This window comes from Berghia stephanieae, chromosome 8, assembly GCF_034508935.2.
Source record: "Berghia stephanieae isolate SIO BIC M18660-M18661 chromosome 8, UCSD_Bste_1.3, whole genome shotgun sequence".
In the NCBI taxonomy this organism is placed as follows: Eukaryota; Metazoa; Mollusca; class Gastropoda; order Nudibranchia; family Aeolidiidae; genus Berghia; species Berghia stephanieae.
The window spans coordinates 2,680,524-2,699,081 of NC_088367.1; the positions used below are offsets into that span (position 1 = coordinate 2,680,524).

The following is an 18,558-nucleotide window of genomic DNA, read 5'->3' on the forward strand; positions in this document are numbered from 1 at the left end:
TTTAATAAAAAAAATTTTTTTGCTGGAAATGTGTACAACCGTTCTTTTCCATGTTATGAATTCCAATTTTCACACATGTAATGTTTCCAAGTAATTAATTTAATGAATTACATCCCCTGTTTTATAATTTACTTTCACTTTCAATACTTCCAGTCTTCTACTTTCACTTCTTGTTTTTGGTTATCTTTGTATCCTGCCGGCAAGCAGCAACCAACTCTGTAGCATGCTTATCAATAAACTTTAATCTTCATCCATCCATCTTTGCATTATTAAATTACCATTTAATACCCATTCAAACATTACATTGGCGACGAGAGGGTACATCCACGCAAGTATTTACCACTTTAAATAGAGTATTTTATCAAATGCTTAACCTATAGGCTAAAGTTCATCACAATCGTGTTTGTAAACAATGGCTTCTCTAGGCTTGCCTACCTACCCAACATTCGACTGTGCATCAGCAGGTCGAGCTGTAAGATGGCAGAAGTGGGTCTCTCGTTTGAAAAACTTGTTTGTTGGCTACGGAATAGAGTCCGTTGAAAGACAAAAAGCGCTGCTACTCACCTTTGCCGGCGACGAACTCAATGACATCGTTGATACCTTCACTGAAGAATAACTAACTCCGAGAGGCAATGAGACACACTTTTCAAAACTTTGTGATACAATCACCAACCATTTTAGCCCACAAAGCAATAGGGAATACCAACGATATGTTTTTCGACATACACACCAGTCATCTGATAACATCGAGGAATTCTACGCAGAACTGAAACAGTTATCTCTCACTTGTCAGTTCCACGACGCGGATGCCGAAATTAAATCGCAGCTAATATCAGGATGTAAATCGCAAAAAGTACGTGAAAAAGGTTTATCCAGTCCAGACATTAGTTTCTCAGATTCTCCTGTAAACGCAATCAATACGAACTTCGGTCAAAATCACAATAATCAAAGACAACTATCTACCCTACCCCGCAATCAACGTCATCATCATGGCAAATGCAACAATTGTGGAGGTGAATGGCCACACATTGGAGGTCAAAACCACTGTCCCGCTCGAAACAAAACATGTCGTGCATGTAACAAACTGCATCATTTTGCCTCGGTATGCAAATCTACTGCAACACGTCATCAAGACCAGCCATCTCAATCGCAATCTCATTCCAGAAGACAAGGTCAAAGTCACAACCTAAGGCGTCGCGTCCACGTCATAAATTCAGACTCAGGCAGAAGACAAGGTCAAAGTCACAACCTAAGGCGACGCGTCCACGTCATAAATTCAGACTCAGACTCGGACACTCCAGTCAATCGTCTCAACACCACCGACACGTACAACTACAATGATCAGAATACGTGTTTGCCACAAACAAGGGAAGTAACCTTCCTCACTTCGCTGTCTCGATAGGAGACCATGAATTTCAGTTTCTTGCTGACTCAGGTGCTACGATCAATCTCTTAGCAAAGGTTGACTTTGACAAGTTAAATCCCAAACAGATGCTACAAACATCATCCAAACGAATTTCAGCATACGGCTCTCCTTAACACATTCCTGTGTTGGGCGTCTTCCATGCTACACTGCGACATGATACCACATCAACTACGGCTCCTATTTACGTCGTCGATCGAAATGAACGCCCCATCTTAGGCTGGCAAACATGCCGTGATTTGCAATTGATTGACACCATCAATCATATCTCACCAAACCAGAGTGCTCTCGTACAAGAGTTTTCAGACTTATTTACCGGTCTAGGCTGCTTGCAAAACACTCAAGTCAAACTACACATAGACCAAAACATTCAACCTATAGCGCAGCATTACCGACGCATTCCATTTCATATCCGCCAAGACGTTGAAAAACAACTCAACAAAGATGAAGAACGGGGTGTCATCGAGAAAGCTACTGGCCCTACCCCATGAGTATCCCCTATCGTTGTTGTGCCAAAACCCAAGCAACCTGGTAAAGTGCGTGTATGTGTGGACATGCGCTCTGCCAATACAGCCATCAAACGTGAACATCACGCGACACCTACACTCGACGAGCTAAAAACTGAACTATCCAGAGCGAGAATATTTATCAAAGTAGACCTGAATCAAGGATACAACCAAATTGAATTAGACGAGGCATCAAGATACATCACAACATTTGCCACGCACAAAGGACTCTACAGATACCGCCGTCTTTTCTTTGGAGTAAATTCCGCAAGCGAAATCTTTCAAGAACAGATCAGACAAGCACTCACCGGTCTGCGAGGTGTCATTAACATCAGCGATGACATCCTCTGCTTTGGCAATTCGCAACAAGATCATGACGCCAACCTACGGGCATTATTCCACCGCTTACGAGAAAAATGTCTCACTATCCACAAAGAAAAGTGCAAGTTCAACCAAACGTCAATTGAATTTCTTGGACACACCTTCAGCAAAGACGGAGTCACTCCAAGCCATGAGAAGGTCAAAGCAATTCTTAACCTCGCTACACCCACAAATGCTTCTGAGGTGCGTAGCTTACTCGGCATGATAAATTTTTGCGGTGCACACCATATTCCACACTACGCATCACTCACACACAATCTGCGCCTACTCACCAAAAAGACCGTCCCATGGGAGTGGACAACCATCCATACCACCGATTTTAACTCTCTAAAAGCAGCTCTGAGCAAAGCAATCACCTTAGCCTACTTCGACCCAAACAAGCAAACCGATATTTATACAGACGGAAGTCCCATAGGGATATCGGCAGTACTTGTTCAAGACGGTCGCATTATACAGTTTGCAAGCCGCCCACTTTCCCCGTGTGGTGTCCGGGGTCCCTCAACTGAGAGGGTCAAGAATAGCCCAACGCCAAGCCAGCGTGTCGTAAAAGGCGACTAATGGTGTGTGATTCCCCCATCTTTGAGTCACCTGGTCCTCCAGGTTGGGGTTGGCAAAGGGTTAACACCCCTTTCCGTTAAACTCAAACCGTTACAGAAACACAGACAGACAAACCAAATCCTTTTTTTAGCTTGGGCGACCGAAGAGTTTCTGGAATTACAGAATTTATGAAGGACAACAGACAAAGCCGAAAGGACTCTGCTGACCCGATGACGTCTTCGCCAAACAAGCAGCTTCGAATTGCGTCGTGGAACGTTCGCACCATGTATGAAGCAGGAAAAAGCTCTCAAGTTGTGACTGAGATGAGAAGATACAGGCTGCATATACTTGGAGTAAGCGAAACCCACTGGATACAATCCGGACAGAAACACCTCAAGTCTGGGAGAAGATTTTATATTCAGGGAGAGGGGACGGGATTCATACACAGGGAGTAGGAATAATTCTAAGCAAGTTTGCCCAGAAGTCACTGAGAGGATGGGAACAATGCGGAGAAAGGATCATCATGGCGTCCTTTACAACACGGAGTAAGAAAATCAGCATGAACATTGTACAGATCTATGCCCCAACAAATGATGCAACAGATGAGGACAAAGATACATTTTATGGTCTGCTACAACAAGTCATTGACAAGTTGCCAAGGAAAGACATCAACATATTGATGGGAGATGCTAATGCAAAAGTGGGACAGGATAACGTAGGCAATGAAGGTATCATGGGACGTCATGGCATGGGAGAAATGAATGATAATGGTGAGAGATTTGCAAATTTCTGTGCATTCAACAGTTTGGTGATTGGAGGATCAGTGTTCCCCCATAAGAGGATCCACAAAGCAACTTGGGTCTCACCAGATGGTGTGACAGAGAATCAGATTGATCATTTTTGTATCTCTCGTAGATTCAGACGTTCATTGGAAGATGTGACAGTACGGAGAGGGGCAGACGTTGGATCAGACCACCATCTGCTATTGGCAAAGCTTAAGCTCCGACTCAGAAAACACGGGGCCAGATCACATACAAGAAGAAAATTCGAGGTGAATGCACTTGATGGGGAAAAGAATGAGGAATTCAAACTACAATTGAGTAATAGATTCCAACCTCTTACTGAGCTCGAGGAGGACATAGATGTAGAGTCACATTGGGCAAAGATCAAGGAAGTTTACATAACAACTTGCCACGAGGTATTGGGGGTAAAGAAATCGGAACATAAAGAATGGATAAGTCCAACCACCTTGGACCTTATTGAAAAGAGGAGAACAAGGAAGGAACAAGTGAATGCAAGCCGAACAAGGGCTTCAAGACTGGATGCACAAGAGCAGTATCGAGCCATAGCTAAGGAAGTCAAAAGATCTGTGAAGAAAGACAAGGAAGCATTCATGAACAGACTTGCAGAGAAAGCAGAAGCAGCAGCGACTGGAGGACACATGAGGATCCTTTATCAAACTACCAAGACACTTGCTGGAAAATATGGGAAACCAGAGGTACCAGTCAAAGACAAAGATGGGAAAACTATTTTTGGAAAAGAGGCTCAATCTGAACGATGGAGGGAACATTTCAACTGCCTTCTGAACAGACCACCACCAGACAACCAGCCAGAAATTTTGCCTGCAAGGAATGAGCTACCAATTAGCTGTGATCCACCATCGATAGCAGAGATTGTGGGTGCCATTAACAAGATGAAAAGGGGGAAAGCTGCTGGACCAGACCAGATTCCACCGGAGGCTCTAAAAGTTGATGCGGAAAGAAATGCTGAGGCCCTGCACCCACTATTTGAGAGAATCTGGAATGACGGGATATTCCCAAAGGATTGGAAGGAAGGACATCTTATCAAGCTTCCAAAGAAAGGGGACCTCAGTAATTGTAATAATTATCGAGGCATCACTCTTCTTTCTATCCCAGGAAAGGTTTTCAACCGTATTATTTTAGAGAGAATTAAGAATGCAACAGATGCTAAACTGCGGGACGAACAGGCAGGTTTTCGGAAAAAACCGTTCAACCACCGACCAGATTGCCTCTCTGCGAGTCATAGTGGAACAGTCTATAGAATGGAACTCTCCTCTTATTGTCAACTTTCTGGATTACGAGAAGGCTTTCGACAGTATTGACAGAGCAACATTGTGGAAAATTCTGGCACATTATGGACTCCCTGAAAAGATAGTAAACCTCATTAAGGAAATGTATGAAGGATCAAGTTGCAGGGTTGTACATGAAGATCAGCTGACTGACAGCTTTGAAATTAAGACTGGTGTCAAGCAGGGATGCTTGCTCTCTCCATTCCTGTTCATCCTTGCCATTGATTGGCTAATGAAGGAAACCTCCAAAGGGAGAAGAAATGGGATACAGTGGACCCCCTGGACACAGTTGGATGATCTGGATTTTGCAGATGATCTGGCTCTTTTGTCCCACACCCAGGACCAGATGCAAACAAAAACCACAATTATAAACAGCCTCTCGGAATCAATTGGTCTAAGAATACACCCTGCAAAGTCAAAGGTCTTGAGGATAGGTACGCGTCAAAGGGAGCAGATCAAAGTAAAAGATCAGGAACTCGAAGATATAGACACTTTCTGCTATCTCGGAAGTATAATTGACAAGGATGGAGGCACGGAAGCAGAGGTGAAAGCACGAATAGGAAAGGCACAGGCTGCATTCACATCTTTGAACAGAGTTTGGAGAACTAAAGATATCTCCCTTCAACTAAAGCTAAGACTTTTCAACTCAAACGTGAAGTCTGTCCTACTGTATGGATGTGAAACTTGGAACGCATCACAGGCATGTATAAGGAGGGTACAGATTTTTGTAAACAGGTGCATGCGTAAGCTACTCAGAATAAAATGGATGGATAGAATAAAAAATGAAGAAGTATGGAAAAGAACACAGCAGAAACCAGTAGGAGAGGATATAGGAAGAAGACGATGGAGGTGGATTGGACACACGCTTAGAAAGAATGACTCAACTATAACAAAGAAAGTATTGGACTGGAACCCTCAGGGCAGAAGATCAAGGGGAAGGCCACGAGGAACATGGAGAAGAATTAAAGAAGCTGATATACAGAGAAGTGGTAAGACCTGGAATGAGATAAAAAAGTTGGCTCAGGATAGAGAAGGATGGAAACTGTTTGTCTGTGGCCTATACCCTGACCCAGGGTGAAAAAGGCAATGATGATGATGATGAAGCCGCCCACTTACACCAACCGAACAGAGATACTCGCAAACAGAACGCGAGGCTCTCGCAATAACTTGGGCGTGTGAATATTTTTACATTTACATCTTCGGATCACCCTTCAAAATACACACCGATCACAAACCTCTTACCACCATCTTTTCAAATCCTAAAGCCAGGCCATCGCCAAGGATTGAACGCTGGATGCTACGCATGCTACCATACCACTTCACCATTTGCTACAGGCCAGGATTTGACAATCCTGCCGACTTTTTAAGTCGTCACCCAGTCACACACTCTCAAAGCTGTAGAGAACAAACCATAGCCGAAGATTACATTAACTACCTCACACACACATCCACACCAAAATCCATGACCCTAGAAGAAGTGGCACACAAAACATCACAAGACCAAACCCTAATGCTCGTTATCCAATCAATATGATCCAATAATTGGTACACCAATTCTCAAGAAGTCAACCAAAAGCTTTTTCAAACGCTCTATCTCTGTCGCTCTGAACTCGCCATTGCAAACTCCCTGTCATACTAAAGGGTCATCAAATCGTCCTACCACAATCGCTTTATGAAACAGCCATCAAACTAGCACATTCTGGACATCAAGGCATAGTCAAAACTATATCCTTACTTAGGGAAAAGGTCTGGATACCAAACATGCAGAGCAGAGTAGAGAACACTGTAAACAACTGCATGCTGTGTCAAATTTCTACACCGAAAACAACACGCGAACCGTTACAAATGTCCCCGCTTCCATCAGCCCCGTGGACAGAACTCTCAGCAGATTTTGGTCATCTGCCTAATGGCCAGTAGATATTGGTCGTTACAGACGAATATTCCCGCTACCCCATCGTGGAAATACTCGACTCCATTCCAGGTCACAGCGTTATTCCCCGCCTGGACAAAATTTTCTCAGAATTTGGCATCCCGGAATCATTGAAAACTGATAACAGTCCTCCCTTCAACGGACATGACTTTTCCAACTATTGTCACCACATGGGCATCAAACACCGCAAAATTACCCCATTGTGGCCTCGTGCCAACGCCGAAACTGAACGATTCATGAAAACGGTCAAAAAGACACTCCGAAATACCCCAACTCAACAGCTAAAACAACAACTGTACCGATTTCTAATATCATACAGATCAACTCCACACTGCACAACAGGCGTTGCTCCTGCAACCATACTTTTCGGCCGACAACTTCGAACAATGCTCCCACAAACCACCAATCCTTCGAAGATAACTCATTGCGTGAACGAGACGTCCACCAAAAAGCCAAAATGAAGCATTACGCTGACAACAAAACATATGTAAAGCCTTCAGAGCTCAAAATTGGCGATCCCGTTCTCCTAAAACACAACAACCTTACAAAACGCGACCCCCCATACGAATCACAACCTCTTGTTATAACCCAAAAGAAAGGATCCATGATCACAGCTGCAAGAGGTCAACAGCAAGTTACTCGCAACAGTAGCTTCTTCAAAAAGTCGCCTCGACCACCAACAACTGCTGAAATAGAACCAGATCATCCCGATCCAGACTCGCCAGACAACACTACCCAAAATACCAATACCCTACCGCATTCCCCACCTGCACATTCATCACCCGAAAATTGTGTAACAAATGGTCCCCCAATAAGACCACGTCGCAACATTCGTCGTCCCAAAAAATTTGACGATTTTGTACTAAATAATTAATTGTCTTAAATAAATCCTCAATACGTAGTGTTAAAAGTTGAAACCAATATTAATCATATATATATATATATATATATATATATATATATATATATATATGGTGGATAAGAATAATTAAATAAAAAACCTTGTGCCCGTGTCTGGAAGGTTTTTTTTTTCATTAAAGTGATAACTACAAGCATTTAAAAACTATATTTAAGATTTAGTCTTAAAATCTTGGCATGACATCAGTTCCCACTACACCATAATGTGAAAACCTTGTGCCCGTGTCTGGAAGGTTTTCTAATATGTGTGTTATCAGTTATTCAAATACTCAAGTTAGCAGTGTACCACTATCATTAAACTTATCTTATTCTTACTATTATTTCACCCTGAGGAGGAAAGATCTATGCTATCATTGGAACAATATCAGAGTATACGACATCATCAAGTCTGGGACAATTAATTTACTTTGCTTTTCCTGATCTAGACATAACTGCAAGATGTTTGCAATTTATTTGTGAATCAATTTATTATTGCTACTATATTATATTCAACTCAGTTTCCCTGCTTTATCTTTAAACATTTTGTTGTTGTATATATATCAATTAATCAACTACATTTTCTTTTTTAAAAAGGGGAGTGATGTAATGTTTCCAAGTAATTAATTTAATGAATTACATCCCCTGTTTTATAATTTACTTTCACTTTCAATACTTCCAGTCTTCTACTTTCACTTCTTGTTTTTGGTTATCTTTGTATCCTGCCGGCAAGCAGCAACCAACTCTGTAGCATGCTTATCAATAAACTTTAATCTTCATCCATCCATCTTTGCATTATTAAATTACCATTTAATACCCATTCAAACATTACAACACACATTTAGGGATTTTCGTTGAAATGTGGTGACTATCATATTTTTCCCACCAGTTTTGCGTTTAGAATTTGGCACGGGACTTTGGCTATAATTCTTTTAATTTTGTTTCAATTTGGTTAATTTATCTTTTGAATTGATTGAACGCTGTGATTATCCCCAGACACCTGTCTGGGGATAATAAAAATTTGTTATCCCCAGACACCTGTCTGGGGATAACGAATTTTCATTATCCCCAGACGCATATTTGAAACTCCGCTCTTTTAAACAATTATCCACATTCCAGAATATGGAATGTTTCCAGATGCACATAGAAATAAGGAAAGTTAATAAAATATCTATAAAAACATAAAATTAACCAACATTAAAATCAGTCGTTACTACATATACACAATATGCGTCGACTTCGAAGTGGGTGTCATGGCCGAATGGTTTAGTCGTCTGCCCTGGAAGTTTGACCATAATCGACGTTGTGGGTTCGAATCCTGGTAACGTCACTTTTTTTTTTTTTTAAATTCCGTCTTCTTTTTACAGAACGTTGAAAGGGATAAATGTCCCATCCATCCTCCCCCCACCTCTTTTTTTTATATTATTAAACTCTCTCTCTCTCTCTCTCTCTCTCTCTCTCTCTCTCTCTCTCTCTCTCTCTCTCTCTCTCTTTTTTTTTTTTTTTTCTAGTTTCTAGCAAATATATTCGTCCCCACTCCGATCTCAAATAGTGTCTAAAAAGAATAAATAATTAAAAAGCAAACAAACAGAAATATTCAGAGAGCGACCAAATGGTCAGATAGAGGAGAAAAAAAAACAATAATTGTTTTTAAAAATAAAAACAATAATTGTTTTAAAAATAAAAACAATTTAAGAAATTCATGCTCAGAAACGGAACATTTACATAAAGGTTTAGCAAACAAAAAACTCTAAGGTTTAGGTCAAAATATTTTTAAAAAAAAGAAAAAGAGAGATTTCCCTCGGAGTTAACAATAATAATAATAATAATAATAATAATAATAATAATAATAATAATAATAATAATAATAATAATAATAATAATAATAATAAAATAATAATAATAATAATAATAATAATAATAATAATAATAATAATAATAATAATAATTATTATTATAATAATTATAATAATAATAATAATTATTATAATTATAATAATAATAATAATTATTATAATAATAATAATAATAATAATAATAATAATAATAATAATAATAATAATAATAATAATATAATAATAATAATAATAATAATAGTATGATAATAAGAGTATTAATAATAAAAATAATACTATTATTGATAATAATATAATAATGATTATGATGGTAATAGTAATAATAATAACAAATATTACAATTATTATTATTATTATTATTATTATTATTATTATTATTATTATTATTATTATTATTATTATTATTATTATTATTATTATTATTATTATTAATCATTGACCAAAACAAAAAAAAAACAATAATAGATCTAGAGCAAATTAAATAATGAAATAATATTACCGGAGAATAAAAAATTCAACTGATTAAAAAAAAACTCTTGCTCGGAACTCGTAACAAAAGTGAAAACAATGAATATCAATTGGGAAGAAAGAAAGAAAAGTAAAAAAAAAAAAAATGAGTGGGGGGGGGGGGGCGGGTCGGTCGCGACTGGGTCGAATCTGTGCAGCTAAAAGGAGTAAAATGAAAGGTGGCCTTACCCACTGAGCTGCCTATTCACACCGCTATCGGAATATTTTAAATTCATCATATATGAGCTATCCACCATTTTTGCTTCCTTGTTTTGGTAGTTATTTACATCTCTGATTCGAATAAAAATATGTTGTTGGATCTAGTTTTGTGGACGTGTGATACTAAATTGTATTGTCTTGTGCGAAGCAGACAGGAAAATAGCAGGTGTGGGTTTTGGGCTTTGGGGCGAACAACACCATGGCCTAGGAATTCGTCCGCGACATAAAAATTATTCCCGGTCGCCCCCAAAATTGTGGCCAGATTGAGCAAATTATAGAAACAAGAGATGATCAATAAAGTTAACAGGTAGGTAGGTAATGAAAATTTAAATGGTTGGTGGACTATGAACAGATTTGATGATTAACAACTTTCTTCCTGGTTGAAAATAAAAAGTCGAATTGCCAGTTTGACGTTTTCAGATCAAAGTAACAAAAGAAATTTCATTGATCCATTTGCTTTAAAATATTTTTTTTAAAAGAGCTGGATTTGACATTTGATCACTATTTACTTTCATCTTGTGTTAAATATCACTTGATATATTAACTGTTTTGGGACACAACCACTAGTATTTTTTCCAGAATATTTGGTATTTTTCACGCCTAGTTTGGCATTTTGCATAAAATCTTTCTGCCCACTTGCTACATGCGTCTGGGGATAGTATCCCCAGACAGGTGTCTGGGGATAACAAAAATTGGTTATCCCCAGACACCTGTCTGGGGATAACGAATTTTTATTATCCCCAGACAGGCGTCTGGGAATAATGACAGCCTTGATTGAATTGCAGGGATTTTATATGATGTTCTTTTTATTGTACACGCTGTAACTGAACATTTTGGGAAACTCACAACAAAGTGGTCCCATCCAAATAATCCATCTTGTCATAGCCCATTTTGAAAACTTCTTCTCTTCTTCACCTTTCTTTCTTTCTTCCTCCTTTTCCTCCTCTTCCTTCCTTGGCATTAATTCTTAATTTCTGTTGTTATTTTGACAATGTTATTTGAATATAGTTTCTGCACTCTTATTTTGATATCGAGCCTAGTGTTTTTGTCTTTTTCACAGTCATGGGTGATGCTTGGTGCAGAGGCCTCTCGGGTGGAGAGAAGAAAAGAGCAAGTATTGCAGGCGAGCTCATAACAGATCCAAAGATTATTTTCCTTGATGTGAGTACCCTTGAGTTCAATGATATACAATGCAGGTGCTGTAAGATAAAGAGAATTATTTGGGATTCGTTGGTTTCACTTTTTGTTTTCTCTATATAAATTCAAAATATTCTTTTCTGTCCTCACTTTGTTTAATATGGCAACCATATTATAAGTTCAATATTCATGGAAAAATCGTGCTGAAATTGAAAATATTTAAGACGCAAAACGATTTACAAAAATATATTGTGTTGTAATGTTCACTCACTGATTACCTCTAGACTTGACTATTGCAACTCCTTCCTCTACGGATTGCCAAAAAGCTTGATTGCAAGACTGCAGTCGTTGCATTGGCTTCCCGTGGAGAAGCGGACTGCTTACAAACTTGCCTGTTGCTGTTTCAAGTGCATCCATGGCACTGCTTCCAACTACTTGTCATCTCTTCTTTCTATCTACAATCCGAATCGCTCTCTCCGTTCATCTACTTCCTTGTACTTGAATCGTTTGATTCCTTAGTCGAATTTTTCACGACATGCTTTTGCATATTCTGCTCTTTCTGTGTGGAATGCTCCTTCAGCGGACACCAGACACCTTAATTCTCTGTCCTCCTTGAAGACAGAGTATTACCTTTCAGTTTTCTGTGAGCGATTTTATTGATTTTATTGAATTATATGTATGAACGCCTTTGCATATATGTATAAGCGCTTCCGAGCACTTTTGGTGGAAAGAGGCTCTATAGAAATTATGCATTATTATTATTATTATTATTATTATTATTATTATTATTATTATTATTATTATTATTATTATTATCATCATCATCATCATCATCATCATCATCATCATCATCATCATCATCATCATCATCATCATCATCATCATCATCATCATCATCATCATCACCATCATCATCATCATCATCATCATCATCATCATCATCATCATTATTATTGTTATTATTATTATTATTATTATTATTATCATCATCATCATCATCATCATCATCATCATCATCATCATCATCATCATCATCATCATCATCATCATCATTATTATTATTATTATTATTATTACCAAAGAGAAAGAGTTTTTCAACAGAGATTTAAATATGTCAAAGATTTTAATTTTCTTTTTTAAAATTTCTTTGTTTTGTTTGGTTTAGCAGATTTAGGTTTATCTCACCGACAAGCGGCTCAATCGGTCATCATTTTTTTTTTTGGACCTCGTATTCTGATTTGTGAATTATTTATATCCAAAGAATGTTTTATATTGATAGAAAAATATCTGTAGAATGCCTTTTTCATGTCTTACTTTTGTTTTTATTCTCCTTCAAAATTTTAAAATTAAATGATTTTTTTGTTCAGTTCAAAATCGTAAATACAATTCAACCAATAATTTAATAATAGTGGGAAATTTAACAATAGAAACATTCGCTCTTTCCTTTTATTTGGAAAAATGAACTGACTTTACAATAAATGAATAAACATATTTATTTTTCTTTCAGGAACCTACATCTGGATTAGACTACAGCTCTGCCCTTTCTCTCATCTCTATCCTCAAAACAGTTGCATTCCAAATGAATAAGATTGTGATATTAACTATTCATCAACCTTCCAGTCGTATCTTTTTCAAGTTTGATAATTTACTGTTGTTATGTGATGGACAGGTGAGGGTGTATCTTGATATTATAAGATTTCTGCTCAACTTTGTTAGTGCCAATATTGATAGCACACGTCTAACATAATGCTCAATGTAGGATTAAAGCATCATGTTTGTTGGCGTATTAATACACGTTTTAATTGAAGATTTTCATGAGCTAGCAGGGTGATTATTTCGGGGATTTTTTTTTTCTTGTGTTGTTCTTTCTTGCTTTGGTGTTGTTTCATTCACACTTTTTCAGATGCAAAACTTCATTTCGTAAATAAGTAATTAGATGAATAAGATATGTGCAAATTTGTTTTTATTTGAGTCTTTTGTTTTCCAGTTTACTTTTTATGCCAGTTTTAAAGCTAGCCTCTCGGGCAATCTCACTAGACCTCATTTACTTGATAACAAAATGTCTGGATTTTTTAAAATTCTTTTTTTTTCTTCCAATTTTGGATCCGTCTCCATTCAAAGGTTGGTTATTTTGGGGAAATCCAGAAGGTCATCAGCTTTTTTGCAGAGCTAGAAATGCATTTGGAACCATACGGGAATCCAGCAGATTTCATTGGTAATGAAATATTGATTAACAATTATTTTATATTTATTTATTGTTTATAATCAATTATTAGAGTTAGCAATGTAAGCTGAAAGAAGATTTAAAGTAATTGCAAATTCTAATGGCGGAAAACTTGTTTGATTTTATCAAGGAAATGACAGATTACCAAACCTGCATCATTCTTTGCTTTTTCGTTTTACCACAGCTGGTGCTTGTGTGCTTAAATTACATATTTTATGTTATTTGAAAGGTTTTGTTTTTGCTTTCAGTTTTATTAGTTGAGAGTTGGAAGAATTTTTCAAAGGTTACTGTTGTGTGGTGGGTTAGTAAAAGATTAAAAATTGTCTATGTGTCCCTTAATTTGATGTGCAGCTATGTGGTCTTGTGCTATGACACTAGCCTTCGGATCAGAAGGTCCAGGGTTAAAGTTCAACTTAGAGTGACGCGTAGTTGAATCATTGGAAAAGGCTCTTTACTCACATTTTCCAACTGTAGTCAGGTGTAAAATGAGTACCTGGTCATTAACAGGGTTTTCTCTTCTTCTTCTTGTAATATTGCCCAGCATGCATCATATCTAGTCTTACATGTTAATCGTGACTGTTGGCCAGGGACCCCATGTAAAGCGCTTTGGATATTAATTGGATATTACACTATATGTTCGACAAATGGATGATGCCAAGTCTGCAAAGATAGATCATCATCAAGCCCTACTGCAACCTCCTCCTCATGGTGTCGAACGGTAACAGGTCAAGCTGGCTAACTGCAGAGGGCGACAAGAATAGGCAATGGCAAACGATTCTTGTAACTTTGCCGAGTTAACTGCATGAATAAGTCCAAATAGTTAAATGGTGACAGCGTAAAGGGAGCACGTTTTCACGGAAGACTGCTGCCGTGCTCGGTTGGGAGCATGATGTTCGTCAGGTCACACCGAACCGTCAGCCAGTTACTAGGCGAAATAAATTTAACAAATGTGACAAAACCAAAATTGGGACATGGAATGTCAGGACCTGTGCCCAAAAAGGAAAACTAAACAACATTCTAAAAGAAATGAAACGGCTCAAAATAAATATTCTTGGCCTGGCAGAGATGAGATGGAAAGAGCAGGGAACCATGTCAAAACAAGAAAACAACACGACATATAAGATCATATGGAGTGGTGGAACCTCTTTCCAAAAAGGAGTAGGGATGATCTTAGACCAACAATCAACCAAATTTTACAAAGGGCACGTAGCAATCTCAAACAGAGTTTTGCTGGTTAAGCTAAGAGGACCTGTAGTTGACACCAATATTATTCAAGTTTATGCACCAACAGAAGAGGCGACAGGTGCAGATATGACAGAGTTTTACCATTCACTAGACAAAGCAAAACGAATGTATAAATCACAAGAAGTCCTTATGGTAATGAGGGACCTAAATGCTAAGATTGGCAGAGGCAGAGATGGTGACATAATCGGACCACATGGACTCGGAGACAGAAATGAACTAGGAAACATCTGGGCAGATTGGTGTAGAACAAATAAATTAATGATTTCAAACACCTGGTTTCAACAACACCCAAGAAGAACCTGGACATGGCAATCAACAGGGGACAGAGCAAGGAACCAGATAGACTTTATAGCAGTATCATCAAGATTCAGAAATGGCATATTAAATTGCAAAACCTACCCAGGCGCCGATGTAGACAGTGACCATGTCCCAGTTGTTTGTACAGTAAGGATAAAGTTTAAAGCTATTCAGAGAACAGCTGGTAGAATAAAGAGGGATTACAGGTTATGCAAAGACAATGGCATACAAACAAAAATGAGAGAAGAATTTGAAAGTGCACTCATGATACAAAGCCAAAGTGAACCTGATAACGAAAAATGTGAAAAACAATTTGATATATTCCAAAAGTGTGTCAAAGCAACTGCAGAAAAGCATTTACCAATAGCTCAAATAAACAGCAAAAAGGAATGGATGACAAATGAAATTCTAAACCTATTTGAAGAAAGACGAAAATGCAACAGAGGGTCTGCAGAATACCAAACATTGAACAACCACATTAAATCCAAATGCATCGAGGCACACGAGAACTATCTAGACTGGAAATGCTGCGAAATCGAAAGAGAATACAAACCCAACCCCCAACAAGCTCACCAAAGAATAAAAGAACTATCAGGGAAAAGGAAAAGCAAAGCAGCAGGAAGTTGTATCCAGAACAAACAAGGGGAACTGCTATTTGAAGAACAACATATAGAAAGCCGATGGGTAGAATACATAGGCGAACTGTACAATGATCCAAATAGAAATGAACCACCACTGAAATTCAAAGAACCATTAAGCGGACCAAAAATCACCAAAAGTGAAATTGAACTTGTTATGGAACGAATGAGGGATGGTAAAGCAACAGGCCCTGATGAAATATCTGTAGAGGTATTAAAAAGCCTAGGAGATCTAGCAATTGATGAACTTCACATATTATTCAACAATATATACAACACTGGGAAAATTCCAGAAGATCTCTGTAACTCTATTTTCATAGCAATACCAAAGAAAGCAGGTGCAGTCAGATGCGAAAATTTTAGAACTATAAGTTTAATAAGCCACATCAACAAAATACTGTTGCATATAATTATCAACAGGCTAAGGAATAAGATTAACCCCGAAATCGCAGAGGAACAATATGGATTCCAACCTGACAGAGGGACAAGGAACGCAATATACCTCCTCCGTGTTTTAAGTGAAAGAGCTATACAGGTTCAGACCCCACTATACCTCTGTTTTGTCGACTACAAAAAAGCTTTTGATAGAGTACGCCACGAAGAAATACTAAAACAACTGCACTCCATTGGCGCTGATGAGAAAGACCTCAGACTCATGCAAACATTATACTACACCCAGCAGGCATCTATCAAAATCGGAAACTCTACAGGAAATTCCATTCCTATTAAGAAAGGAGTCCATCAAGGGTGTGTTGCCTCACCAGATCTGTTTAATCTATACCAAGAAACAATCATGAGGGGCATAACTAATATGGAGGGAATAAAAGTAGGAGGTCACAACATAAATAATATAAGATACGCAGACGATACAGTACTCGTTGCAACATCAGAAATCCAACTTCAAAAGATTGTTGACAAAGTGGTAGTAGATAGTGAAGCCAAGGGAATGGAAGTGAATATCACCAAAACAGAATGCATGGTAATACAGAAAAACCCCGAAAACAACAACACCTGCAATATAACGATTCACGGCGAGCAACTTACCAACGTAGAAAGTTTTAAATACCTGGGTTCAATAGTGACAACAGATGGAAGATGTAACCGAGACATATGAGCAAGAATAACTCAAGCCAAACAGGCCTTAATGGACCTCGGAAACATTTCGAAAAACAAACAGATGTCGTTCGGGATTAGATTCCGAGTCTTGAAGTGCTACGTGTGGCCAATCTTGTTATACGGATGCGAAAGCTGGACTACAAATGCAGAAACACAAAAGAACATTGAAGCTTTTGAAATGTGGTGTTTGAGAAGGATGCAGAGAATATCGTATACTGCACATAAAACGAATGAAGAAGTGCTAAAACAAACATACCAACAAAGGAAACTAATGCCCTTAATAGCGGATCGACAACTATCCTTTTTCAGACACATAGTAAGGAAAGATAAGAATGAATACCTGGCAAGTTGTGGAAAAATACCTGGTAAACGCACCCGGGAGAGACAAAGAAAAACACTCATAGACCAACTGAAGGGCTCCACCAACCTATCAATCCAAGAGCTGTTTGAAAAAGCAAGAGACAGGGAGGAATGGAGAGAGATAATTCATGCAGTATCCGAAGCCTGGACCAGGCATGGAACCTAGAAGAAGAAGAAGATTACACTATATAAAATAAAAATCAAGTTTTTTTTCGGGGTTTAAAAAATAATAATTTTGATTTCAATTTTTAAAAATCATCAAGTTACAATGCTTTTTTCTCATAAGCTAAATCATGCCCACAATGCTTGTTGTAGGAAGCAGATTAGGCATTAGCTCATAGATATTTATAATTCGATCCTTTATTAATTCTTTGATTGTTTATTTGCTTATTTATTTATTTGTGTGGCTATGTGGTCTTGTGGTATGACACTCGCTTTCAGATTGGAAGGTCCTGGGTTTGAGCCTAGTTCAGCGCATAGTTGAGTTCTTGAAAAAGGCTCTTTACTCACATTCTCTCACCCTACTCAGATGTAAAATGAGTACCTAGCCGCTAACACCGTTGTCTCTGTCCGAAAAAAAAAAAATGTAATATCGCCTAACAGGCATCATGTCCCGTCCTAAATATTAAGTGTTGCTGTTGGCCAGGAACCCATTGTAAAGCGATTTGAGCATGTTTAGTGGATATTGCACGATATAAAAGCTCAAATTTTTTATTTTTTATTTTTTTACAAATTTTATTTTCTAATATTTCCAGTTGATAAATTGAAAGAGAACAAGGAAACAACACAGAGAATTTTAGATGCTGCTTCAAGATTAAGGTAACTGTAACATATTATTATTTTCTATTACACTGAACTCTGTCTTTTGGAATATATAATTTATTTCCTTGAGGAGAATCAGTCACGACCGACTTTTGCCCTCGAGTTATTATAACTAGATAAGAGTATAGTTAGAAAAATGGGAGTCCCAAGAGCTGAGTTCACAACGGAATGAGACTGGGATTGATCGCAGGTCAAGTTGAGATTTTTTTCTGTCCCACCTGTCTGCCCTGAAGTGATTGGGTTGCTGGGTTTCTCAGACTTGGTGGAAAGTACTTTGCAATAGACTAGCGTCCTATCCAAAGAGTAGCAAGCAATCGCAATTGTCCATTTCAGACTACAGAAACTGTATTAACCTGCTCCATGGGTCTTGTGGCTCT

The 18,558-nt window shown here is 38.0% G+C and overlaps 1 protein-coding gene across 3 annotated transcripts in view; it reads left to right on the plus strand.

The window, feature by feature from the left end:
• Positions 1-18,558, plus strand: part of LOC144978016 (uncharacterized) — a 58,746-nt gene that overhangs the window by 28,036 nt on the left and 12,152 nt on the right. For all 3 annotated transcript variants that reach the window (XM_078923451.1, XM_078923450.1, XM_078923452.1), the window contains exons 5-8: positions 11,403-11,503; positions 12,987-13,148; positions 13,601-13,694; positions 18,115-18,178. In XM_078923451.1, the coding sequence (XP_078779577.1) occupies positions 11,403-11,503; positions 12,987-13,148; positions 13,601-13,694; positions 18,115-18,178 (421 nt within the window). The remainder of the gene's footprint in view (positions 1-11,402; positions 11,504-12,986; positions 13,149-13,600; positions 13,695-18,114; positions 18,179-18,558) is intronic.